This window comes from Stegastes partitus, unplaced genomic scaffold (genome assembly GCF_000690725.1).
Source record: "Stegastes partitus isolate 25-593 unplaced genomic scaffold, Stegastes_partitus-1.0.2 Scaffold9, whole genome shotgun sequence".
NCBI classification, from domain to species: Eukaryota; Metazoa; Chordata; class Actinopteri; family Pomacentridae; genus Stegastes; species Stegastes partitus.
This window is the reverse complement of record NW_007577740.1, coordinates 1,776,961-1,803,971: the sequence shown is the minus strand read 5'-3', so window position 1 is coordinate 1,803,971 and position 27,011 is coordinate 1,776,961. Positions and strand designations below refer to the sequence as shown.

At 39.1% G+C, this 27,011-nt stretch overlaps 1 protein-coding gene across 4 annotated transcripts in view; it reads left to right on the top strand.

The window, feature by feature from the left end:
* ryr3 (ryanodine receptor 3) overlaps window positions 1-27,011 on the top strand; it is a 116,582-nt gene that overhangs the window by 17,889 nt on the left and 71,682 nt on the right. For 2 of the 4 annotated variants that reach the window (XM_008284862.1, XM_008284854.1), the window contains exons 3-17: window positions 4,935-5,039; window positions 7,645-7,665; window positions 12,929-13,003; window positions 13,476-13,554; window positions 13,908-14,020; window positions 16,306-16,405; window positions 16,751-16,844; window positions 18,076-18,150; window positions 19,110-19,266; window positions 20,798-20,962; window positions 22,693-22,814; window positions 22,963-23,143; window positions 23,633-23,768; window positions 26,088-26,183; window positions 26,332-26,450. In XM_008284862.1, the coding sequence (XP_008283084.1) occupies window positions 4,935-5,039; window positions 7,645-7,665; window positions 12,929-13,003; window positions 13,476-13,554; window positions 13,908-14,020; window positions 16,306-16,405; window positions 16,751-16,844; window positions 18,076-18,150; window positions 19,110-19,266; window positions 20,798-20,962; window positions 22,693-22,814; window positions 22,963-23,143; window positions 23,633-23,768; window positions 26,088-26,183; window positions 26,332-26,450 (1,638 nt within the window). The remainder of the gene's footprint in view (window positions 1-4,934; window positions 5,040-7,644; window positions 7,666-12,928; window positions 13,004-13,475; window positions 13,555-13,907; window positions 14,021-16,305; window positions 16,406-16,750; window positions 16,845-18,075; window positions 18,151-19,109; window positions 19,267-20,797; window positions 20,963-22,692; window positions 22,815-22,962; window positions 23,144-23,632; window positions 23,769-26,087; window positions 26,184-26,331; window positions 26,451-27,011) is intronic. The other 2 variants (XM_008284879.1, XM_008284871.1) reach the window with 1 other exon arrangement.

The following is a 27,011-nucleotide window of genomic DNA, read 5'->3' as shown; positions in this document are numbered from 1 at the left end:
ATTGGACTCCCAACAGGTTAATACAAGGAAGCTGGTTTATTGATGTAATTGCAGAATTAAGGTTTGCAAAAGCTAATATTCAGCAAAGACATTCCTGAAATGTAATTAACTGAGGGGCACTTACTTAACTTTGTCCCAGATACTAACATTCTGACAGGACTAAATGTGCTGTCTCATCCATTGTTTTATCGCAGTGACCAGTAGATGGGTTTGCTTAATCAGGAGGATAATGCTAATTCTAATGAAGTGTGACAACACTTGCAGCCGTATTTGTGTCTCTGTTCTCCTCTCATGTTTGTCCCCTCTCCAAAAATTAATTACATCTTCCAGTAATTGGGTCCTTTACAATTCAATTTGGATCTGTCTTCATTTGAAAATTGCAGACGTTAATAGATGCACGGAATATTCAAAAACGTCTGCAGTATTGTTCCTTGCCATCTCTCTCACCGATAGAATACAAATCAAAGATACCTTTGAGAGTTCTTTCACTCAAACCCATTTGTTTGTCCTCTCTTTCACTCCCACCTACTCCTGTTGAGACGAGCTTTCCTGGCTGCTTATGAATCAGAAGGTTTAGATTCTGCACAGGCCCTGTGATATAAACTACAGCTAATTAGACTGAGAAAAAAATAAAACAATCTTGAAATTCATCTCTTGCTGAGCACACTGCTTCCACTGCAGTGATCCAGGTTCAGTTTCCGGCTGTGGTTCTTTCCAGTTTGGCAAGAACCCCAAAACACAAGTGATGGTGATTATGGGTTCAGTCCTGGACATTGCACCTGCTCCTGCACCAGCGGTTGGTCATGGGGCTCAGGCAGACAAAAACAATAACAAGTCTGGTATATGGAGGATGGTTTTGACCACTTTCTTTTTTCGCTTTGCTGTTACAGCAGTGAAGATGTTTTATTGCGACTGAATGATCTGGCTGTCTCTGTAGCAACACAACTGAGCTGTCAGTACGCTGTTACACGTCTCATTAATCTTCTTTTTGACAAAAAGAAAACGTACTAGCTGTCAAAAGACGTGATGAGATGAAGCAGATCGTGTTTTCTCTGGAGAATATGCCTCTTAATAGGAATATAATTGTTGTATATCATTATGTGCGTCATTAGTCACAACATTTTCTGTGTCATTTGTCAGACATTTCAGTGAGAGCATGTTTGCTGTTAGTCAGCAACTTCACACTTACTTTACATGCCAGAGTTAAAATCCCATGACTGTAACAGTGCCAGTTTTTAACAAACTGTGCATATCAAGCTAGTCTGAATTTAATTGGGCCACCGAGCAATTCGACTTTGAATAAAATTTGGTGACATGAGGGCAAGTTTTTGTTCTCTCACCTGGAACTGTTGTTGGGCTAGAGGGCAGCACCTGCAGAGCTCCAGACGAACACCTCTCACCTTGGGTGCCAGTGACAATTCTTCGGGCCTCCCTGGGTGTGAAATGTGGCCAAGTATCGAGGATGACGGCTGCGGTTTGGCACAAGGGGGGTGGCTGTCATCCGCGAGCTGATCTCAGGTGTTGACACCTCATTTCCCAGACTTTAACGAAGGCTGGCTGCCTGCCACTGCGGGTGGACAGAAAAAAGGCCAAAGTGAAACAAGGACTCACTGGATCCTATTAAAGAAGAGATCTAACAAGGGGTGTTAAATGTAATGTTTCCGTTGTTCTGAAGACTTATGATATATTACCGTGGCACATTGTGAGCGTCTGCTATTCTGGAACTTTCTCTCTTTCTTGTGAATTAACTTTTGTGCAATACACGATAGAAACTATTGAGGGACTCTAATGATTCTATAAATAATCCAATGAGATTGCTAAATATCTTGCTGCAAAAGTCTCAAGATTTTCTAGGGAAACTATTTTCTAATAATGGATTTACTGACTAATAACTGACATATCTCATTCGCACATCAATTTAGTCTACACCCTTGGTAATGTGACTGTTTCTATCAACTATCTGTTTAAATTTGTAAGGTCTATACCTCACTTTGTTAAGCTCTGTGTGATAACATGTTGTAAACTGCGCTGTACAAATAACATTGAAATTTAGTTGAAACTTGAAGTACATAATTCTGCTTGATTCTTTTCATATTTTCTTAAAGGACTGGGATGGCAAAACAGTTTTAGTCCATCTCTTAACATGTTTTCGGATTACTCATGCTGCATGTTGCATTTGTCCCCAAGCCTACGTTTTCCTACTGAAAAGAAAAAGGGCCATTAATATATTTTGATTTATACATTTACAAAGGCTAAATAGTTCCCTAAAGAGCAGGGCAGTGTAGTTTGTAGTGAAACAAAAGCAAATTGTGACTTCGCTGGAGACTATTTTTAGTCATGGGTTAATACACACTTTGTCCTCCAGTGATTATTTTAGGCAGCACGACAGTGGAAGTGTGATTGATTCAAAATAAACCACAGTGTGCTCATGTGTTCATCGCAATAAGGGAACGTGCATCGACATTTGGCTTCGTAGACAATACTTGTGAGTTTATTGATGGTCTTTTCATAAGATTTTTTGTCAATAAGAATATTTAGTAATATCCCCAGACGTATCCTTTGATACTGATGACCTTGAGAAGATGAAGAATTCATTGCATTTCCCTTTATTTGATCTCTTCTGAATAGCTTGCTTATGCCATAATAGTCTAGACTGTCAAATAATTCAGTTTGATCTCCTAAAGGATTATTTAACCCATTTTTACGGCTTATATTATTGTGCTCAATCAAGCTGCTTGTAGAGCGTGAAAGAATTTGACTTTCTAAAGGTGACTGTGACCACAGAGACAGTCTCATCTCTACCCAGACATGGCAGAATGTTCAGTATGTCTGCCCAACCCTTGAAGAAGTATGATAATTGGAAAATTGGTGGTGAATAATTCATAAGAGGTGTAAGGTTTGCAGCAGGTTGCGAGTTATCACTGTAGAAGGTCGCATGACACCACAGGTGTAGCCGCATCAGGCCATGTTGCATCCCCTTGGAGGCAAAAGTAAATATTAAAGTGACCTTGTCTCAAATTCTGTGGTGCGATAACTAGATTTTGGAGCTGCTAGCCTATTATTAAAGTTGGATATTCCTTGTATCACAGACAGCATCTTATCTAAATGGTATTAAATGATGAATATCTGAGTGGGTTGTTGGATACAGTGCACAGTGAAGTGGACACACACACACACACACGCTGTGGTGTTGGAGATTCTAGTGCATGTTTGTGTTGAGTTACAGAGCAGCACGATCCTCATTATCACCCAGCCGCCCTCCCCTCTGATCACATTTCTCACCCCACTGCTGAGGTCAGAGGTCAGCTGGTTGAGTTACTGAGTGAGGCCAGGAACCCAGTACCTTAGATCATCCCTCATCCTGTTCTCTGTTCAGAGGACGTAGATGTAGTGATGTATGTAAAACTGACTGATGTTGTGAAATGGAGCTAAACATTATTACGAATGCACTAAATAATATTTGGATCATTCAAGGATAGGAGGGTGTGGGAGCTAATGGCTTGTGGCTAATTTGTTTGTTTACGTGTTGTTGTTTACAAATCATGTCAGCAGTGTACTGTTAATCAACAGTGCCATCTAGCAAATCCCAAAGTAAATTAATTTTTCATACTCTGACAAGAGATGCTAATGAATAGGTGTGCCTCTGCAATGCTTTTGAGTTGCGAGCAATTTACAAGCATTATGTACCTTAAAATGCAGCACTTTAGTTCTTCAGCGTCGTCTCTTTGCATTGACTCCTTGAGTGATTTTCGCTTTTTTAAACCTCTCCCAAATATTATACCCCCTTGTTGTGGGCAATCTTTGATCGCTGGATAATTTATAAGCATCAGTTATTACTGAATTTACTGAAGCATAGCAGATGCGGTTTTCACTCTGAAAGCCAGATCTGAAGCAGCAGAAAGCAAAACAACCCTGAGGACTGGGGCCTAGCCAAACTAATTATTGATCATTGCAGCTCCAGGCTGTACACCTTTTGACAGCCCTCCTCATAATCCCAAGCTACTCGTTAGCAACACACCAGGATGGCAAAGAAGTTGCAAGTTATCAGAATTATTAATGAGCGGCATTCCTCACTGAGCAGTTTAATCATTTCAGCTGGTCTCTTGTCTCAGATCAGGGCCTGCGGTTAATTTAGTAGACATCTACTGTTGTAACAGTTCCAGTAAATGTTTAGTATTGTAGATCAAACGCTGGTCAAATATATGCACTTTAATAAATCAGCACCGTTGTACAGTACTGTATTTCCCTGTTATGGAGTTAATTCAGTTTTGATTATTGATATGCAAAAGATAATATATCTCCACAAATATCTCCTACACAACAGGAGCCCGTGTATATATATTAAATAAGCAACAACATGAAACTTGAGGCAGTGACAAGACATCCACTCTTTCAACTGGTATTTTTTATAGAGTTGTAAATTTACATCTCATTATGCTCAAAATTCAAGAAGTAGTTTCCATGATTATTTATTGGTCTCAGTTTGAAGCTACTTTAGACTCATGCTGTATTTTTTATTTAGGTCATTGCCGACACATCACAGTCCATCAAACTGTTTGCAAACTTATGTTGACTTGAACATATTCAGTGAGAATTGGAAAACAGTTTCTAAAACATTTTTGCTCTTAACTCTTGAGTGTCACGTTTGAAAGAGATTTTATATGAAATCTGACTCAAGTACAGCCTGGCATTTTCATCTAAGGAAGACTACTTTAGATCAGGGAATGTGGCGCAGCTGCTTCCCTCACAGTCTCTACAGGTAACATAAAAAGACACTCAAGTAGCGTAAACTCCTGGTTTTACTTGTACCCAGGAGAAGGGCTTGTTTTTGTTCTCCAACTAATGTTTCTTTCTCTCTGTCCCTTTGTCCTCCTATTCTTTCCCTTGCATTCTCCCTCCTTACTTCCATCCCTCCCTGTGTTTCTATTCTGCAGTATGTTCCTCCAGACATGTGTATTTGTAACTTTGTGTTGGAGCAGTCCCTGTCAGTGCGGGCCCTGCAGGAGATGCTGGCTAACACTGGGCAGAACAGCGAAGGGGTGAGTACCTCCCTCTCTCCTTCCCACTGATTCCCTTCTGCTCTCTGTCTCATGCACATAAACACACTCAATTCCTTGTATAGACAAACACATCCATGTACACTTACATAAAGGAATCCCTCTGTTATCTACCATTAGCACCCTGGTGCATTATGCCCTTGAGTATTTTTTAACAGTATGAGTTGCCATTTGAAGTCTCTATTCTGTGATCTCGCTAGGTAACACGGCACAGGATCAGTCTAACAGAATAATATTCTTTACACTGTTTTCCAGTGAACATAATTTAGCTGAAGGGATATGTTTGAGTGAACTTGGAAGGGGAGTAGAGCAGTCAGAGCACTAGAAGTACAAATGCACTGAATCTGCTTAAAGGGGCTTCTCAGTTCAAATACTGGAAATTGGCTTGATTTTTTAGGATTTTTTAAGGACACCCAAAAAAAAAAAGTCAAGTCCAGCCATGATGCCTTTGCTGCTGTTCCAAAAAATGATCTGCTCTCTTTTACAGAAGGCAGCTGCATTTCAAACCCCTTTAAATGTAGGATTGGGACATCGCAACTTTGTAGAGTTGATCACAGACATTTAGTCCTCAAGTAAATAAACTGCAACATTCAATTTGATGCTAGCAAAAATATCTGCTGGCTGTGTTCGCTGGACGTTGGCCATGTTGGATGTCCCACTTTCCTGTTTGGACATTCGATGTACACATGAAAGTCTTATTAACCTAGAATACAGATGGATATTTTTTTCATTCAAACTGGTTAATAGTTAACCAAATCAAATTACTATTTAAGGCAAACAATCTGCAATAAACAATACTGAAGCATAAGCACATAAGGAAACATTGGCAACAAGGAACTCCTAATTTTGGGTTAAGAGAATTTCTTTTATCTTTGAAGAAAAATATTTTTGGAGACTGTTTTCAATGTTAGCTGAGTCTCCTCCTGTATGCAGCGCCTTTTGTTTTACGGGTATACATGAGTTTTCTGCAAAATACACGATGAGGTTTGTTTGTATGGAACATTTTCAAAGGGTAAAACTGTTTGTTTGGTAAAACAGAGTGCAGCTTTAGGAAAGTAACAGAACAGTGTATATGAATGGAAAAGGCACTGAATATGGTTGCTAGGTCTACAATGTTAGGTTAAACATACAAATGCTTATTTGTCACCGTTCACAGGTAATTGTGTATGTACTTTAAATTATTCGTGCAGTGAATTTAAATTTTTCGAGGTGAATGTGGTAAAAATCAATAAGTAGCTTGGATCAAATCCCAGTAGTGCTTGGATCAAGGAGACAGACCACACCGAGCAACGTTCTGAGCTACTTTAACACCAAGAACTGTAATTGAATTCTAAACACAAGGTGTCCCTTTTCATTTTCTGTAACTTGTTCCTGTTTTGCAAAAAGAGATCAGAAAGCTCTGACAATACACGGCCACTGGGGGTCAAAGAAAGGAGAGACATTATCTGTGAGTGCTCTGCTGCATCCACGGCATCCTCTTTCCTCGTCCTTTGCTCTCTTGAATTACAATAAACAGTGTGAGCGCCTTCCTGTTGGCTCGGCTCCGGCCCCCTTGGCACGTTTGTTAGAGCAGGTAAGTAATCTTGGATCCAGCAGATCCTCTGTAGTGCCACAGGAGTGTCATCGATAGCAATGAAGCAGTCTGATGGGCCACGTGTGGTCTGTAAAGCCCCAGTCATACGCTCATATTCACAGTCATAACACAGTCATTTCATGTGTCGTTTAATCTCATCACCCAACAGTTCCAGTTTTGATAGGAAGAGACAGCAATATCCTTGTCTGAATAAAATTTGTAATCACTTTGCTATAAATATGTTTTGGGAAAAACAAAGAGAAAACAGTGCTTCATTCTCTAATAGATCCTCCTGTTACATTTGGACAAATAAATCACCACATATAATAAATTGCTTCAGTGGTGGTGTTTTTTTTTGTTGGTTTTTTTTTTTAATCGCTGTTCCTGTAGGATACACATGGTCTGTACTGATTTAGAAAGCATTCCTCAAATAAAAGAGACAATTACTATATATGTGGACAGACCACTGGCATTCTAGGAACAGAGATGACAACGCTAAGGTAGCATGAACCATTGTGCAGTACAGCTGTAGCAATTACAAGAACCTGAGCACTACGCAGCATCATGGTGCTATTTGCAAAATGATTTGAGCACTAAATCCCACAATACTAATGCAAGTCAGCCCAAGGTGTGTGCCGTGCTGGGTTGTACTGGCTACCACTGTACCTTCATGCACAACACAGCCCTCTGGCACAGATGGTTTTTTAAAGTGTCTTATTTTGTATATCGCTTGGGTCCTCTTCCATGGAGAATCAGGCCTGCATTGTTATTAGCCTGGGTAGCAGATTTGTTTTGTGCTCAACAGTGCAACATTGTTGGTTGGCCTTGTTTGGCAAGACAACATCACGTTGGCACGAATACAAACTCTCTGGTAGCGAGGCTAATAAATCATCCCCCCCTCCTATTTTTCACTGTAAGGGCCCATTTCTCTCCAGTGTTGCTCTCAGATTTGTGTAAGTGACTGCTATACATCCCAATAACACATTCTTTTCATTTGTATTTGTGTGTTACTAGAGTGCTGACCTTGAAAAATGGGTAGGTCCATCAGTTTGTTCATCCATCATGTTGTCAGTGTGCATGACTGATGTACTGACTGCCAGATGAAAGGGCTGAACTTTTGGCACTTTCACTTAAAGCAATGCCTATTTCTCGATTGTCATAAAAGCTGCATTTATAGCATGCACAGCATTTAGTTTTCAAGCGTAAGGCAGTGCATTTATTTATTTTTTTATCTCACCACATATTAGGCAAATGCATGTTAAAGGACATATTTTTTCCTGTGTAGACTCCCCCTGGATAGTAAATTGAGCTTTCACCTCATCATAGCTCAACCTATTCCCATTCCCTCAGCCAGTCTGCGGACAATCTATTAACCTGTCACAGATGTCGCTGAACTTTAACTCATGGCAATCTTGAAATAGACATCCATTGGTGCTGTCACCTTGTGCACATTAGTCAAATGTTTTGCCTGGATTCTTTGAAAAATACTTTGTGTGCAAGGGTGCAAGCACATTAAAGCAATGGTGTCGGCTTCTCTTTTGCTTTAAGCAGTCGTTATTATTATGAGCATACATCTCAATAATGTTGAGACTGTAAAACAGTTTTGCTCACCGACGACAGGAGGCACTTGTCATTATTTATCCTTTTTAGCAATTCTAAATGCAAGAATCAGAAAACCCACATACTGACAGAAAACTTACTTTGTGGTTTGGGTGTGCTGGTCTGTTTTCTCTGGGTTTGGTCTCTAACATTTAATTTCAAGGGTACTGACAAGAGGAAATGTCCTGAAATCAGAGTGGATTTCAGAATGTTCACATGCACAGCTGTTTAACAAAAAAATGAATAAATATGAGTTGTGACACTGCACTGATTTATTTATTTTGGATGATATTACTAGCTAGATAGTAATTTTTGTTTAGTTTTTTGGTTTTACCTGCCTGTACCTGTCAATCAAACATTAAATATCTTAATGCATATTGGATTTTAATGTACTGATGTGAAGCAAATGTAAAGCATGGAGCACAATCTTTGCCTCATTATCCACATGATCTGAATGACAGGGATTGAATATGTACATGAGAATCGATATATCAGACGGTACTTAGCAAATGAGTCTGCCATGAATCGTTTTACTGCAGACTTGGAAGATTTATTAGGGTGCTGTTTACCTTTTTCAGGCCATTCCATGATAATAAGAGAACATTTAGGTAAATTGCTTAGTTAAGGTTTGGCATAATAGCTTTATCAGGCTCTGGCAAAGACAAAGCAAACACTGTTTCATTCTTGTCAAGGCATGCAGGTACAGAAATGTGTTGAGGAGATTGGACCATCCTATATATGTGTTTGAAGTAGGTTAAGAAAAATATTATCATGAAGTAATTCACTAAAATAATCAGCCTTCGTGATGTAAGAATACAGAAAACTTTTGTCTTTAATGTGTACATTTTGAAAAAAAATTAAAATAAATACAGTGAAAATCTTCGAACTTGCCAAACACCTTAATATTTGGGGTTTTCAGATGTTTAAAAAAAAAAGAAAAAGGGAAAAAAAAAAATAGTAATAGCCTAAAGACTGTTAAGCACCCTGAATAATATGTACAGTCGTCCCCCAATGTCTTCATATCCTCCCATTAAAGAAGGTAAAAAACAGCTGTCACTGAAATAAGTTGAAATTAACAAAAGTAATAATAAATAAAAATTGAATAAAAATCATGGCATTGCTTTTGAATTGTGGTTCAACAGAAATATTTAAAACAAATAAACAAAAAAAAAATCCCAAAACAAGTAAACAAGCATGGTGGGACCTGTAAACTAATATTTTGTTGAACAACCCTTTGAGCCAATCACTGCAATCAAGTGTTTTCTGTAACTCTCAATCAGACTTCTGCACCTGTTGACAGGTATTTGGATTTTGGCCCACTGCGCATCAGCAAAGTGCGCTAATTTGTCTGGGACTGTTTTGTTTTGTTTTTTTATTATTATTATTATTCTTTTCAACCACACTTCAAAAGCAGTGTATTGTTTCACTAAATTATGATTTAGTCAATTTTTATTTATTATATATATATTTTTCAGTTTCTAGTTATTTGAGTTACTATTGTGAATTTTGCCTTTTCTTTAATGGAAGGGTATGAATACATTTGAGGACGACTGTAGGTGTAACTATAATGTAGCATAAGCAATGGAGCACTGGGTGACTGATGCACATCTAGCAAAGAAGAAGAAGAAGAAGAAGAAGAGGATGAGGAGGAGGAAGAAGAAGACTTTGTTGTGATAATACTATTCTTTAACATAACATAAATACACTGGCAACCCGCGAATGGATTGCAGGTAAATAAAAAGAATACTTTTATAAAACTTTTAGCAAGTCAAGCTGCAGTCTGACAGACTAGACTCACAGGTTTGACTTTTGACGGTTACAGCACTTTACCAGAATATTCCTGTCAACCGCAGCAGTCGGTGTCAATTACGTGAAGCAAGTCGGTCAATATGAATAAATAAAATAATAATATACTGACTTACGTTGGTACAGGTGAACTTCACGGTGACAGTGGAGGAGAGTTCACGTCGAAGTCTTGCGGATGTAGTTAAACTGGAAACGGGAGGAGCTGCGGGTCAATTCCAAAATGGCGTGTTTTTTTCACGCTGCCGGAAACGTTTGGAAATGATCTTGCATCAGTTAAGGCGGTTTGAACTCACAATAGTCTGTAAGGTGATATATCTAGCTAAAACAGTAAATACAGCCTTTAGGAACGTTACCGTAAAGTTGTTTCAAAGACATGCCTTGGTATGTGTGAGCCATTAGCTCCTATAAATTGCAATTTTAAGAAAAACGTAAACTTCCACCAACTACTAGATAGTATAGCATTAAGTATGGCAGCTAGCTAATTGCCCTGAAGGACCACAATATGTGAAAAGCAAATGGACATATTTACTTTACTGAAGGTTGACTTTGCTGATACACTCATTTCAGAATGTGTGCTTAGCGAGGAGTAAAGACTCAACAGCTGGCACATGATTGATTGATGATGTTGGTGTGTAGCTGCAGCTTTCATGACTCATTAGAAATGCAGGGAATGAAATGATTAATTACAGCTACTCTCTTTATTGCAAATAGATTTTTTGTGTACATATTTTAGATTTTTTTTAAAAAGTTTAGTTACACCAGTTAAGTTTGAGATGTTTTACTTCGCTGCAATTTAAATTGCCCTCATTACAGATCTCCAGAAGATCACATCATTTCGTAGGGTTTAGCATTTCACTATCCAACTATTCAAAAGCTTGGGAGAATAATGATAAATTCAGATATTTGCTATATTTTTCTTGTAGTCCTCAAATTCCTTGAAAAAACCCAATCCAACAATGAATTAATCCGACTTTCACTTTCCACAAATGGTTAAAAGAGAGTGAAACTGATCGCTGTTGTCAGTCTGCAGAGCTGTTTCTGTATAACCTATCAAGCCCATATATTTTGTAGTGCTGAAATATGCCACTCAGTGCAACAGTGTGGCTCAGTGGTGTGTTTTTGTAGCTTTTGATTAACAATGGAGTACGTTGGAATTAGATTTTGGAGACCGAGACAATACTAGTTGTATCAGTATTGTCTGAACACTGAGCATTTTCTGAATTTTTATTTGCACCTGTCACATTTTGACACGGGGCTTGTTTCTGCAATATGATGCTGTGAAAAGATGGAATAACACAGCCATGGCTAGAAGTAGATAGAACTCCCAAAGGTCTCCTGTGACAATGGAGTTATAATGTCTAAAATCTCTCTCTCCCTTTTATTTTTTTAAAATTACAAATGTGACAAAAGTTGAAAAAACCTGGAATCAGCATTTTTCCTAGTGTCCCAGATGTTATCAGTGTACCAATACTAAAGGGAATTTTGTTTGAAAGGAAAGTCCCTTTGAAAACCATATTTCATTGTTGGTTTTAGTCTTTTCACTGGATTTGTTTACTAAAAGAAAATATTTTAAAAAATCACCAAATGTATTCCTTGATATACAATACTTCCTCCAATATGTGCACTCATACAAGTGCTAAGATAACTTTCTATCACATATCACTCTCAGCGCTACCAAGCTCTTCAGGATACAGTGCTTCTAGCGGGAGGGGCACCAAACCAAAGGTCACAGTTCCTGGCAGTGATGTGTCAGCATGACAGTGGGCCTGAAATACAGGCTGGCTGTCTCTCTGTACCCCCTCCCTCACTCCCAGCTGTTGCTGGATACTCTTCCCATTTTTCTTTTGATCGAACCCTCTGTTTCCTTTTTGGTCAGTCTTATACAAGCCATCTGGGAGATACTTTGAAACCAAGAGAGAATTAGTCTGGGGTCATATTCAGGGGACAGTTGGGAGTTCTCTTTAGGTCAGTTCAAATGTGACCCCACCAGCAAACACACAAATTAATGCTGACAACTGGACAAGTAAGAGGATACTCTCCATGTATTGCTTGTTGGATAAACACTGCAGGGTGCAGCAGTAGTGGTTAACAGAGACTCAGTCCTTGGTTGTTTCTGTCAGGATTCTAATTATTGTTTACCACATAGCAAATCAAATCAAGCTCACTGGATACTCTAAATGAACTGTAGGTGAGAAGAGAGTGTACATTTTTCACTGTGACCATTAAAAGTATCTAACAAATCGAAGTGTTTTTTTAAAAAAAATTTTACCAGTAGGTCAAAGTTTAAGCTAAAGGAAAACAAAACTTTTAAAAATGTATGAGAACCTTCTCATGGAAACTCACATGTACTAAAAAATGCTGATGCAGAGGTGAACAAGATGTCACTGCTTATGGGATCTTATCTTTTTTTTATTCTGCTGCTAGAGGTTGATTAAAAAGGTAAGTAATAATTTCTTTAATTATGGTGATGATGAAGATGATGATGAAAAAGACTCACCATCATTCTTTGTTTCTCAACTCTTTCTTCACATTTCCTCAGGCATTTTGCTACTGTACGTCAGTTGTTCTTGTTTGTCACAAGAATGAGCAAACTGTATACTGAGTGTGGTACCATACATGTGTTTGGCGGTTTGTTTGACTCTGAATGTAGTTTTGCGTGTTTCCCTCCCTCTTTCTTTGTCTGTTTCCTGCTTGCTCTTGGAATGGAGGTTTGAAGTAGAAGACACCCGTACAGGGCGTAAAGCAAAGGGATCTTAGACTTAATATCTGACTCAGAGGTGAAGTGGAAGATACTAACTTAGACTATAGATGCGCTATGTCAGGCCTGACAGGATCCAGAGGTCAAGAATGCTTGGATGTAGTATTAATCTGTTCCCTGTGTGTTTCACGGCAGGCGGGTCAGGGGGGTGGACACCGGACCCTGCTCTACGGTCATGCCATCCTCCTACGCCACTCCTTCAGTGGCATGGTGAGTGTCAACAAAGCATTGTCCAGAGTATCCAGAGTGGAGCTGATTGGCTGAAAGAAAAAAAAATCAATATACTGATTGTATTATGTGTGTGTAATTAAACTTTAAGTGTATAGAATATCAGAAGGCAAATAACATGTCGAGTTTATAGAGACCATAATGAGGTCTAGTTGCTAATTTTCTTTGAATTATATTTACAAAACCCAGTCAGCAAAAGCTGTTGCTTTTCACAATACGAAACACAGTAAATTGGCCATTTCATTGTTATTAATTCATTTTCTAAATCAACTAATCAATTAATACACTAATTGTTTAGCACTAAATGTTTACCTCTTAGTACTAAACCATTATTTTTCAAATGAGCAAAATATATTTTACTTAATTGAGGTACTTTACACTAGAGCTGAATTCCACTCACAGTTAGTTTTAGTGTTTCCTTTGCCCTAACACTAATTCATTTTTCACTCACCAGTACTTGACCTGTTTGAAGACATCAAGGTCTCAGACAGACAAGCTGTCATTTGATGTCGGACTACAAGAAGATTCAATAGGTATAGTATGACTACAGGGCATTTTACAGAGTTCACTGCTTTCAGCTGCCTGAGTGGCCTCTTCAGGTTGACTTAACCTTGGGATTGAATCAATACTGTAATTCTTTAACTCTGTGTGTGCTGTGTATTTACAACAGTGCTACAGAAACAGTACTTCCACTGCTCCTTCAGTCTTGTCCAGATGATAGATATTGTTAGGCCTTTTCCTGCTGAGAAGTCACATTACCCAGAAGAAGAGTTCTGACTATTAAAAATGGCATGTACATAACTGCATTGCCTAATAGACATGCTCAGATTTATATTCCACATTATCACCAGTTCATAATGCTCCTGTGTGTTTTCATGTGTAATAGGTGAGGCGTGCTGGTGGACCATTCACCCTGCATCCAAGCAGAGATCAGAGGGAGAGAAAGTCCGCATCGGAGACGACCTGATTCTTGTCAGCGTGTCAACAGAGAGATACCTGGCAAGTTACCTCAAACAGCTCCTCACCCCAGTAGCACCTTTTAAACTTACCTGTAGCTTAAAAAAATGAAAAAGGTAGGTTTGTAAATATCAATCAAAGCAAAAACAAGCTGTTTAGCACAAAGACTGAAGCAATATTTTGGATATAATATGTGTGAATTCACACAATTTCATCAAAAAAACTAGGAAAGGAAAAACACTGTAATCATAAAGCTCAAGCGATGAAAGGTTATAAAGTGAAAAACTATATGTGGACTCGTAATTATTACATAAGCAAATTATATAATTACCCGCAAGTATCGAATTAACTAGAACACAGAAAGTAATGAGACTTCATAACGAAGTTAGGGGAAAATATCTAATGCTAATCATTGTTTATGCAATATAGATTTTGCATGTGAACGCATAAATGGTATGTATACAAATATAGGCATCCATTTCACTACACATACTGCTATTATTCATCTGTAGCTTTGCTAATTGAAAGGGTGATTTACCAGTTTGCTGAAAACAACTGAACTGGTTAGATATTACGATCAGTGTGCATCGTGTCACCAAAGCCTCTCATGGTAATCCTTTCTCCTATGAATATTTAGTGTTGTTCAGACTGTCTGGAAATACCAGACACAGTTCTGTGTTTCTGAATCACACTGTATAACCTCATTTTGCTTTGTCTGGTTTGCTTGTCAGATCTCCTTTAATTTGGTTATTCTCTGTTGCTGTTGGGCTTTGCTGATTTCTCTGCCAAACGTTTTCATGTCGGAAACAGAATTTTCTGCCTCTAAACTTAAAAGAGAATTGTACCAAATGCAAATAGGGGTGGTTGTTTTTGGAGATTATGTGCCCCACATAACTTGAGTTATCTGCTTCGGTTCACTGTCTGTCTCAAAAGGCACTCTGGAAAGTTTCATAGCTGGCGGATAGCTCTGATACCCGTCTCACTCCAGCCAACTGCAGAATGACAAGGCAATTCAAGGGGAAAAGCAGAAAACTTTACACTGCTATCTTTAATGGAAATCTGATTACCTGTAAAGCCCTCCTGTGCAGTTAAAAAAAAAAATATTTATAAGGAACTCATCCATCTTACTGATGAGCTTAGAGTAAATGCTGTCTCCCTTATGCAGAGCTATACACCCAACCTCAATTAACTTACTTGGTCAAGAAGGAGGAGAGGTGGATTTTAAGAGGGAAAGTAAGAGAGAGAGAGAGAGAGGAAGAGGCAGAGAGAGAAATGGCAATAGGGAGGGACAGCAACGTGCCAAGCATAGGAGAGTGAATAGTGATATCTTCTAGTGGCTGTTCCGGCCCTTCAGGGAGGGAAATGTGCAATTAAAGCAAACCAGCAAAGAGCCAGGCTTTCATCTCCTCCAATGGGAAATCTTCACCTGATTCGGCCCGACAGAAATTCAGCTTTTGAAGAATGGCATGCATCAAAAATTCAGGCAAAAGCAATCAGTGCTTTATTACTGTGAACAATCACAGAGGTCGTGATGTGGTCTCTTTAGGACCTAGGCGTTGCTGCTTTGTGTCTTTGTACCCAATTAGGCTGAATTATGTCCGCAGTTTCTCTTCGCTCTGCATCGAGGGTTCAATTCTGGTGCCCAAATGTCAGGATAATAAAAAAAATAAAATCATGTCAGTGTGTGCCAGTGCATAGAAGGTTTGACGTCAAACACTAATGTGCAGCACTCCATCAGTCTATATGATGTGTCTATGAATTGGAATGTCTGCACTGTGGACTAAAATATACAATATAATGCATTGTCACATTTTTTTTAAGTTCACAACAAAGCCTGTATTTGCAAATGAAAGTTGGAACTGCTTGGAACTTCCCCTAAACGTGCCACATGACAGATAAGAATTTAAACATTTCAAGTCCCATAAACTTTTTCACAGTACTTTACATAATACAAATCAGCTGTTGTTTGGATTCTGCAAAAGGCTAGAATCATTTTGAACTTTCACTCATCTCTGAACGCTACCTGTCAGGAAATGGATGCTGCTCCAAGTGTTTCTGCTGGAAGGACTTATTTTATTATCCGGACATTGCTGCATAGTGAAACCCTTACGCAGTAGTGCTTTTTAGTCCACTGACAGACTGCCATTGGCAGCTCCACAGGAGAGACACAAAGTTGTTTTAATCTAAACGCTGGGACACCTCCCCCTCTAATGCAGTGTTGCTGAATCTCGCTGTTTGTCTTTGTTTCCTGCTTGCTAACACAACAACTTTACTGGCAGTCCACTGTTCTGTCTAAAGCACTGTGTGTTTGTGCTTCTCTTTTCCAGCATCTTTCTATCTCCAATGGCAACATTCAGGTGGATGCCTCCTTCATGCAGACCCTGTGGAATGTCCAGCCTACTTGTTCTTCAAGCACCATGGCTGTAGGTAGGTTCATAAACCCTGCAACAACTGCACCAGTCACACTAATAGCTGTTCATCATCCATCACAGTGGACTGCATATAAAGTGTCACTGTCTTATGCCATCGATCTCTTGTGTCTAATGATCTTCTTGAAAGCAAAAGGAGGAAAACCCAACTAAGTTAAACTTGAAAAATCACATTTTATTTCCAGTGATTAGCAGTGCTGAAGCCTTGAAATGTCATTGTTTGTATTGTTAGTTTATTAACCATATGATTGGTTGCTCTCTTTGTCATAAACCTGTAATAAAGAATTTCAGAAAAATCAAGCAGGAAAATCTTGAAATGCCATGTTGTTTATGTTTCTGTTAGGGTTTTTGATTGGTGGACATGTCATGCGTCTCTGTCATGGCCACGATGAGAGCTTGACCATCCCTGGAGCAGAAAAGAGTGAAGAAGAGCAGAGGTTAGTAAATTACTGGCTCAGTAATTCAACACAATTTTTCTTAGTTGTCCTATGACTAAGGTGTTAGTGTTGCATAGCCAGATTGATCTCTGCAGCACTGTGACAGCAATGTGGAATGGTCTTGTTGCACATCATTATCATTCTTCTATAGGGGGAAAAAACATGACTTGTTTGTATTTCTTCAGACCAATTACAGTCATCTTGGGAGGTGCTAAGCCTAGGTTGCAGCTTTGGAATCCCTCCAAAATATTGTTAGGTAAATTGTTTCGGCGGAACATTTGCACATGGGGAGGTAGACACTGCCATTAAAATGAATAATACACTGAAAGAACCAAGCAGAGCTGCCTGATCCAAATCTTTGTCAAAATTAGCCATTTTCAGCCTGTCAGTTGCCATCTAGAGCTTGGTGTTGTTTACCACAGTGAAAGGGGTTTTGCCAATAGTAACACACAGATGGTGAGAGAGCAAGAGAATGCGGCATGAAATGCACTGCAGGTTTATATCCAAAGTATACATCTGCTGAGTCAGGTTACAAGGAAGCCAGTGTTTTAATTCTCTAAAACTAACAGCTGAGAAAGTAGTTGTTAGGGATGACAAATGAGAATTGTTGTCTTTTTCTGCAACAGGCAACTTAGTGCTGACGTGCGGTTTGATTTAGACCCATCATGAAACTACACAAGTGAAACTGCTTAGTGACCAACAGTATTCAGTTCAATTTAATTTTATTTGAATAGCATCAATTCATAATACGTCATTCCATAGCACTTCATGACAGTATATTACTTTTTCCTTTTGTCTTTGTATGTAATGGTATGAAGTGACAAAATATGGCAATTAGGGTACTCAGAAATAATTGATGTTGAAATTGTAAAATTTCCACAACACCTCCCATGTCCTTCCCTTTTGTTCCATTCCAAAGTCCTTCTTTGTGCTGGGTCATGAGTAGAAATTTCATATTAGTGTCAACTCATTTTTTGGGTGAATCCGGGACAGACGGTATGTTTCACTGAGAAGCATCATATTTGGTGGGATTGTTTGTCTGCATGTGACCCTGACCTCTCATCTTCCAATGTAGATATTTTCTCCTTCAAGATTTTCTTTTGCAAGTGCTTGAGCAGTATGAGTTGATCAGGATATTGGTAGTTCCTGTTCCACTACTGTACAGAATCTATTCATTTTATTCTGCTGTGACTTGAACCACTAAAATAATTGTGATCTCCCTGCTTTTCAGGATAGTCAACTATGAGGCGGGTAAGGGAGCGTCAAAGGCCCGCTCACTGTGGAGACTTGAGCCTCTCAGGATCAGGTAAGATCTGACCTACACACTATCTAAATTAAATCCCTGAGTAAAGTAGATAGATTTTGCTTGGAAATACAGGAGCTCTCCTATTTAAGTAGGATATGAAAAAAAAAAAACATTAAAAAGAATTGGTGCTTTATGTTTAAATGTTACAGGTGCCATACTGTCAGTTAAATATAAACTTCACCTTCCTGTACTTGGGGCTGTTACCACCAATTAGTAATGCAGTCCACACTGTGAGGCTCTGTTTTCAGCCTATTTCAATCTACTTCTCTTCTGTCTATCACCCTCTCACTTCTTTCTTCTCATTCCTCTCTGTAACTGGCCACCCACACAGTTTCCCACCAGTCACATTGACTGCCAGCTCTCACTGGGACTGCCTGTCAGAGTCTGTACACTTTGAAATGGCTCAGGTGTATCTATTAAGACACATGTTTTTCTTTCAACCAGGGGGTGAATTTTGGACAAGATTTCCACACAGGATTATCAATATAAAGAAAGCTGAGCTCCACTCCCTTAGGCTTCAGTATTCATGTTTTACTGTCTTTTCCTGCAATTATAAACGTTTTTTCCGTCCTTTTTCTCCTTTTTAAATATTGAATGCTGTTAAATGTAAGCAGCCAGTGAATCATTTCAAATTTTTAAAAAAAGTTTTGATGATTTCAGATCTGTTTCAAATTTGCTTTTGTCCTTTAATTTTTAAAATGTTGTACTATAAGCATGTAGGAATCAAGTTCATAGCAGTAGGGTTTTGATACCTCATCTTAGTCCAGAGCAGCTCTGCAGAATCGAAATAGAACAAACTGCTTAGTGCAAAAACTTTAATATTGTTGTCAACTTACAGTGCCTTTAATTTTGCTCAAAAAAAGGTTAAAAGTCAAAGCAGCTGCCAGAGCCTTCTATTGTCGAAAAAAGACAATCCACTGTTGTATCCAAAGTTTGTGACTCCAGTTCTCTGTGTTTAGCTGGAGTGGTAGCCACATCCGGTGGGGCCAGGCCTTTCGACTACGACATCTCTCTACTGGCCATTATCTGGCCCTGACTGAAGACCGTGGACTGGTCCTGCAAGACAGAGAGAAGTCTGACACCAAGGCCACAGCCTTTTGCTTTCGGGCCTCCAAGGTCAGTGTTCTCTTTCCCTGTATAAGCATAAGGTATTTATTCTATTTCTGCAACTAGCTCTGATGTGTCCCTTGAGCAAGGCAGTCACACCATCTGAAAGCTGCTCTGGATGTTGATGTAAATAAATGTTCTTAGTTAACTTACCTCATTAAAAGACGACTCTAAATATCTTCCCCTGACTACTTCATCAAAGGCTCCCAAGGCGAGTCCGTAAGCTCTTAATGAGCTCATGCCTCCCCATCATAAATTGACCTTTTCACAGCTGCTGAGTAGGCAGCACTGTAAATATTGGAACAAACATTCATGTTGTCCATGTACTGGCCAGTTCAACTGGCTTGCATATAGCAATTTTCTATTAGGATTTACTATCACCACTGCAGAGTTAAGAATTATTATGATGCATTGAGGGGTGTTCAGGATACCCATTTTGGATGCTTTCATTTGCCTTTTATTATTTCTTTCCCTACAATTACCAACCTTTTTTTTCTTTCACACTCACTATGTTAAACTCTGCAGGTTCCTGCAGCTCTGTTTTAATTGCGTGTATTCCAAAAATAATTTCTCACTGCTAAAAATAACCCTGAGAAAGGAGCACATGGTTTACTTGAAATTCTAATTGTAAATAGGTGTTTTAATGATGCTCAAAATGGTTGCCTGTACTTGTAAATTGTGCTGTAGAAGGTGAGACAGGAGTAAAATTATACTACATAGCAATAATTATTTCTCGCTGATCCTTTATTAAACTAATGTTTTAATGTGTATATTTTTGTGTTAAAGCTCTCCTACCAGTAGGTATCTAGCTCAAGTTTGTAAAAAAATATATAACTGAGTTCTGAGTTTTATTGTTTGTTCTGTAAGCAATCCCTCATTATTATCCCGCTGCAAATGGCTGCATAAAGCCACATAAAGAGCACATTGCACAATGAGTCACCTTCACAGAGCACCATTGTATCCCTGTGGATATTCTTTTATCTACATTAGGTACAGTATAAAATCCTTGTGAGTCCTGCCAACCTCCAAGGCATTATTTTACTGACTTATCATACTCCTGACAATGCAGTGTAATTGCCCTCCTAGTAATCATTAATGCAGGACCCTCAGGCCTTGTGGAATTACTGAGGACTCATGCTTCATTAGAAAAATATAGATAGAATCCTATCTATTTACTTTGAATCACTTAACTTCTCTTCCCACCCCTTATCCACACCACCCTGTGCCAGTCAGTTCCTGTATCTAGAAAGGTCAACACTTCACCATGTTGAACATTGGCATTAATATGTTACACGCTACTTCCTGTCGACTGCAATCAGCTGCATCGCTCCATCTATGCGCCAGAAATGTAGCAGAGCTAATGAGGCCAGCAGCAACCTCCTGGCAGGCCAATGAATGCACTCTCCTCAACCTGCCTCTCTGATCACCATCTAATCACAATATATCTTCATTTGTCTTATTTCCATACGTATGTATGCTGCTTTTCTATCTGTGTATATTTGCTAATGTGAGTATGTTTCTCTCAATGCAAACTCAACAGGAAAAGAGTGACTCTGGCCCAAAGAGGGACATTGATGGCATGGGAGCACCAGAGATCAAGTACGGAGACTCTGTCTGCTTTGTCATGCACGTGGCGACAGGACTGTGGCTGTCTTACCAGGCACCTGATGCAAAATCGTCTCGTCTTGGTCCCCTGAAAAGAAGGGTAAATAGGATGAAAATTTTCTTTTTCTCTTTTCTTTCTTTTTCTTTTAATTTCTTTTACTCACATTTTACTGAATCACTTCCAAACAGATTAAAAAATGATGGAAAAACAGCTAAAACATGTATATATTAATAGGTATTTAAGTCAACACAAATAGAAGTAGTGTTTTTTTTCTGCACAGTGCAGTACTGAACATTCAATAGTCCATGAATGCAGAGTAGAAACTAAGGTTGAGCTAAATCAACCTGTTTGGTGGTTTTTGGGCAGACATTTGTTAACTTGGGCTCCAGTTGCTCTGAAGTTCCCTCTAAGTACAGTGGCTACAGCACATTGTGGATAGCTGCTTCATTATGTTGTGCACAGATGCCCCAAAACCATCAATATTCCAATACTGGCCATGGGTTCCCTATATGCTAGTTAGTTTGTAATAATTTAATGAAATAACCCTATTTAGATGAGTGTCTCATGTGAGCACAACGTCCACTAAAATAATGAAGGTACTAGAATGTGACTTTTTTGTACAGTACACCTTTATTACTGATCCCTGTTCAACTCTAACTAATGATACAGAATACACTTGGTGTTGTTCATTAGCAGTGCAAAGACAGATTTATGAGTAAACTAATAGACAGATTTACGAGTAAATTGACATACAGTGAACCTGAGGTATTGGGGCAGTTAGCCCCTTCACATAGTTGGTTAGTCTAGCTATTTTTTTGTAATGTGAACTGAATCTTAGCAATAGGACCATATTGTGATTCAGTTGATCTATTATATCATATGTGCAAGTGTATAAATATGTACTAATTTTGTGTCAATCATTGCACTGTTGCATAGTGACACAAATAGCTGTGTGTATATGTGGCATCTATGTACCTATGTGTTTACAAAAAGATCCTGAATGCCTGTCATTACTTAACTCTTAACACCTTGAGGCTCATGTGCACAGTAGCGAGTCACACCCAATCAAACCAGACTGATATATGGCCATTTAAACACCTGCCCCACCAAGGCAAATGTTTGTTTTCCTCTGGACTTGACGTTGTCTACCTTGGATAAGCTTGACACAGCCACTCTTTGCAGACATACACTACCCTGTGCATCGGAGGGAGCAACCCGTTTAAATGTGATAATGAGCCACGTAGAGGGTAACAGTTAGTTTTGGGTGAGACAGGGGGATTAGGGTGGCACATGAACGCTGCTCATCGCTGGGCATGCCTCCAGGTACATGAAACGTCATCTCATGCTGGCGCCAAGCAGTCCCTGCAGCCTTGGCAGCCTGCCAATGCACCTGACATGTTGGAGGTGATGGTCAATCTACACTTAAATCTTCCTGCCCCCTCTCTCTTCTTGATTATGCTGTTTGATTACAGTGAGTCAGATTTCACTGAGCTTTGGTGGTGTCTACCCACACGCTGCAGTATATTCTCTCTTCACAGGCACCAATTATATACTTAGATATTTTGTCGTTGTAGCTTGTGGATAGCTTGCACAATACCTGCTAAAGCAGTAGATTTCTGAGAATAACGAAAAACCATGATAAAGTGATGATTTTTATCTATCTTTTACTATTGGTAATAAATGAAAATCTCACGTGTTATGCCGATAGGTTGTCAAAACTTTACTTGGACTAAAGTGGCTTGTTATTAGTGCCTGGTTGTATTATTGCTTTGTGTTGGTCCTGTTTTAATGATTAAATTATATTTAAGTCTATGTTTGTCCTGGCCTAGGCCTGCCTACATTCTGAAGGCCACATGGATGATGGGCTCATCCTCCAGCGCTGCCAGCATGAGGAGTCTCGGGCTGCACGCATCATTCGCAACACCACAGTCCTCTTCACCAACTTCATCAAGTAAGGAGAGGGTGTACTGGCAAATACTTTCTCTGCCTGTCACAAAAGACACCATAACAAAACATCCGCATGGTGATAATTCTCACTCAATCTGTTTCAAGTTTTACAGCGTGACTGTCTTTCTTGGCCTTTCTTCTCTTTCTCCCAGGGCTTTGGACAGCACTGTGGGGGGTGAGTCCATGGCAGTGGCTGGGTACGTTGAAGAGGTGCTGCAGACGCTGAACGATCTGATTGAGTACTTTAAGCAGCCTGATTCAGAACTGGAGCACGAGGAGAAACAGTGTCTTCTTCGCTCACTCATCAAACGCCAAGACCTCTTTAAAGAGGAGGTGAGAGTGGAGCAGTTAACTTCTGAGCAACAATCTCTGTAATCTTAAACATGCTGCATCAGAATAATTTCAAGGTTTCGTACTCAAAAATACAACTCATCAATCAAGTGGTGCGGCCTAATTTTTGATAAACAGTATGTAGAGCTCAAGATGTCAGATGTTTGAAATACATGGGATAGAGGTTTACTACACTGTTTAAAGCTGTGGGTTCTAAATAAATTGATATGGAATTCATAATGTAAACAGTTTGGTTCAGTCTGGTTCAGTTTGAGCTTTGAAAAAGTAATAAAGTAATGTATAAAGTATAAATTTTTATACATGTTGAAATTTGATGTTTTATCTCTTTGGTTTGGATTATGATATATATTGGCACCCCACTCAGTGATTTTCTTTTATTTATGGCCTATTGTTACAAAATAAATATAGTTCTACTCTGATGAAGTAAACCACTCATTATTTATGGCAATGATATGTACCTTTTTTGGTTAGGGTATGCTGACCCTCCTGTCCATATGCATTGACCGGATGAACCTGTACAACAGTGCGGCCCATTTTGGAGAGATGGCTGGGGAGGAGGCGGGTGCGGCGTGGAAGGACATCCTCAACCTCCTCTATGAACTCTTGGGTAAGTAGGCCTGAGTAATGGATTGAATGGAAATTCTTTAATGTTGTCAGTTGTTGACTCTGGGCAGACATAAAGTATTAATCTTCCCTCAGTGTCTTTATCGAATCCTTCTTTCATTCAACTTCACATTTTACACTCCTTGCTTTCCTTCCTTCCCTCATTCCTTCATAAACTCACCTCTCACTTTTCTTGTTCCTTGCATGTCACATCTGGAGTTCACAGCTGGCCATAGCCTTTACATGACATTTATTTGTAATTATGTGTGACAGGGGAGTGGAGAGAGAAGCAACGACAGAATGCATTTTACGTCCCTCTTTGACAGTCTGCCCTGCCTTCCATCTAGGTCGCATCCTTTTTGAAAGCAGTGTGGACATTTTACAAAGCATTGAGCTGAATATTTGAAGAAAAGATAGCGTCATTAACAAAATGCCAGCCATCACAGGTGCTGGCATTATCCCATTCTCTCAGGGCAAGTATTGAGTCATGAATACTAAAGATTTGACCCTGAAAAGTTTTATTTTGGACAACTTTTTCTTGGGTATTTGTTTTGCTGTCATTGGAGCTTTCACATCAACAGCTTCCCCTCAGCTCACCTTGACTGCCCTTATATTCATCATCACCTCTCCCGCATGTATCCCCACATGTACACACATTACACACAAGCACACACACATGCTCAAAACCCATAAATACACTCCTCTGAGTACACTTCAGCCTTCTTCACGGAGGGGTCACCCCCAAGGATGCAGAAGACAGTCTGGTGAAGCAGATTTTGCATGATGAATTGTGCAGGAGCCTTGTTTGTTCTGACCTTCTCTGCAGCAGGCCAGACAATCTATTTAAAGAAAAATACATATTTATTGGTCTAACTTGATTGTCTAGGTGGTCAACTTTCCTGTTAAATGATCAGAATATGGACATCAAATGCATCTATTACAATAAGTAACTGGTTTAGGTGTTTCTAGAGACATGCATTTACAGATATATAGCCACTGAAAAAGGCAGAGACATACACATTTACCTATTAAGTTTACATATTGAGGATAGGACCCTGCAATATTATGTATTATGTTCATTTAAATGACTGATTTAGATGTCAAGGTTAAGAAGTTAAGGTATTTTTAGTATAAACATTTACCTGACTAATTTAGGTATTAAAGTTACGACCCTACAGTATTCTATTTAACATATAAAGTAACGGACTAAATGTTAAATATTAAGCTTAAGACCCTACAATATTATCTGTTATACAAATTCAATGCTTCTTTTTAATAACAATTTGCTGCCTGTGACTAGATGGATGTGATTTAGAGTTAGAGGTGTCCATGTACCTGTAACCACACTCAGCAGTGGTTTCATGGAGCCCTGCACAGTAGATCACTGCAGCAAGGGGAGAAGTTCAGCAAAAACAAAATTTTCAGAGGGTTTTAATTCACAACTATGCATTATACTAGGCTGTGTAGGTAGTTATAATTCATTACAGATATGGACTTCATTAAAATGTCCCATCTGATATATATAAAACGCGAGCACACTGACCAAAATAATAGAGAAAAGCACAAATTCTTTCACTTTCATTAGCTGTCTTCATTAAAATGTCGCCAGCAGTATTAGGTAACATTAGCATTACTTAATACATTTAATGCTAATGCAGCTATGATTTGAAGTTCGTAGTCTGTGCAGCCCCAGGTTCCCCTCTCTGTCTCAGACTTTTAATTTCACATTCACAGTGAACATCCTTGCCCTTGACTCATGGTGTGGCTCTATCCACGTGTTTGTATCGAACTATAGCTTTCCTGAAAAGGCAGAATTACAGGAGATTAGACACCCATCAGTATTCCTTTGACACAAAGTGCTGTTAAATTGTTTCACGGGCATTATCGGCCTAGTGTCCCTGAATCCAAATGGTGAAAAATGAGACAGTAAAGTAATAAGGAGACTTTTTAATGTCACCACGGTGGCAGAAAAAGGGCACAAGGGAACACACCTCAACTTTTTATAGGGCATGGAGCTCTTGGCTTCACACTGGCTGTACTGATTTCCCCCATGAATAGTAAGACTGTGTAATAGTATATGACAAAGTATTAAAAGATTTAATGAATTTTACAATCTACCTGTTGACTTAAGATGCCAGACAATGACTTTATCTTCTCAGGAAAATTGAACTGTTTTACATTAAAAGTCATACTATCTGCCACATCCATATATCCATCAGTCTGCTACTTTGAAGTCCTTTTTACAAATGTAACAATATTGTTGTCCTCACTAAACGTTGTGTGTTGTCATTAAATGTTTTTGAAAACTTTCTTGTTTGTTAAGCTGCATTGATTCGTGGAAACAGGAACAACTGCACCCAGTTTTCCCGAAACTTGGACTGGTTGGTCAGCAAACTGGAGAGACTGGAGTCTTCCTCAGGTATTGTGGGACACGCATTTTATTCAGATTTTAATGGAAAACTTAGTCCAAAACAATGAGCATCTTGCACTGGGGGTAAGAAGCAATTGTTATTGATGTTAAAATGTTGCCTATTTGATTATGGCAAATACTTTATATATCCCCTTAGGAATCCTGGAAGTCCTTCACTGTATCTTGGTAGAAAGCCCGGAGGCTCTGAACATCATCCAGAGAGGGCACATTAAATCCATCATCTCTCTGCTCTACAAGCATGGGCGTAACCACAAGGTGGGCGGAAATATGAGCTCAATAGCCTGAATATTAGATAACAGTGTTTTAGACCAAATAGTGATTGGCTCTTGGTGCAAGCCCCTAAGACTCCACGTGGAATTGTTCAAGAAGAAGACAATTTTGCCATTGTTAGTATGCTGTCATGCCTACAGTTACTGTGTTACTATTCACGTCTTTCACAAAGTTTACATGCTGTAGAAAGTCTGGTTGGTAAGATGCTTGGACAAGTTCAAATTTCAACTTGTTTGTAGTGTTACATGCAACATCAGGGTGCCACCAAAGTCATCTAAAAAATGTGATGCTTCTGCATTGTCATGAAATGTTTTGCTAAAGTGTGGGACCTGACCGGTTAACATTTCCATCTCAAGAGCCAGACAAATGTGTTTTATTCAATGCAGGGAATTTCATGATGTTTCCTTTTCTTCTAATTCTATTGGAGAGAAATTTTTGCCTATGGTTGTTTTCTTTTAGGTTTGTTATACATTTAGGAGCAGTGTCTATGGACAGCAGAATTAGATTGTAGTACCCATTATCCTTTTATAGCCTCTCTCCACAGGT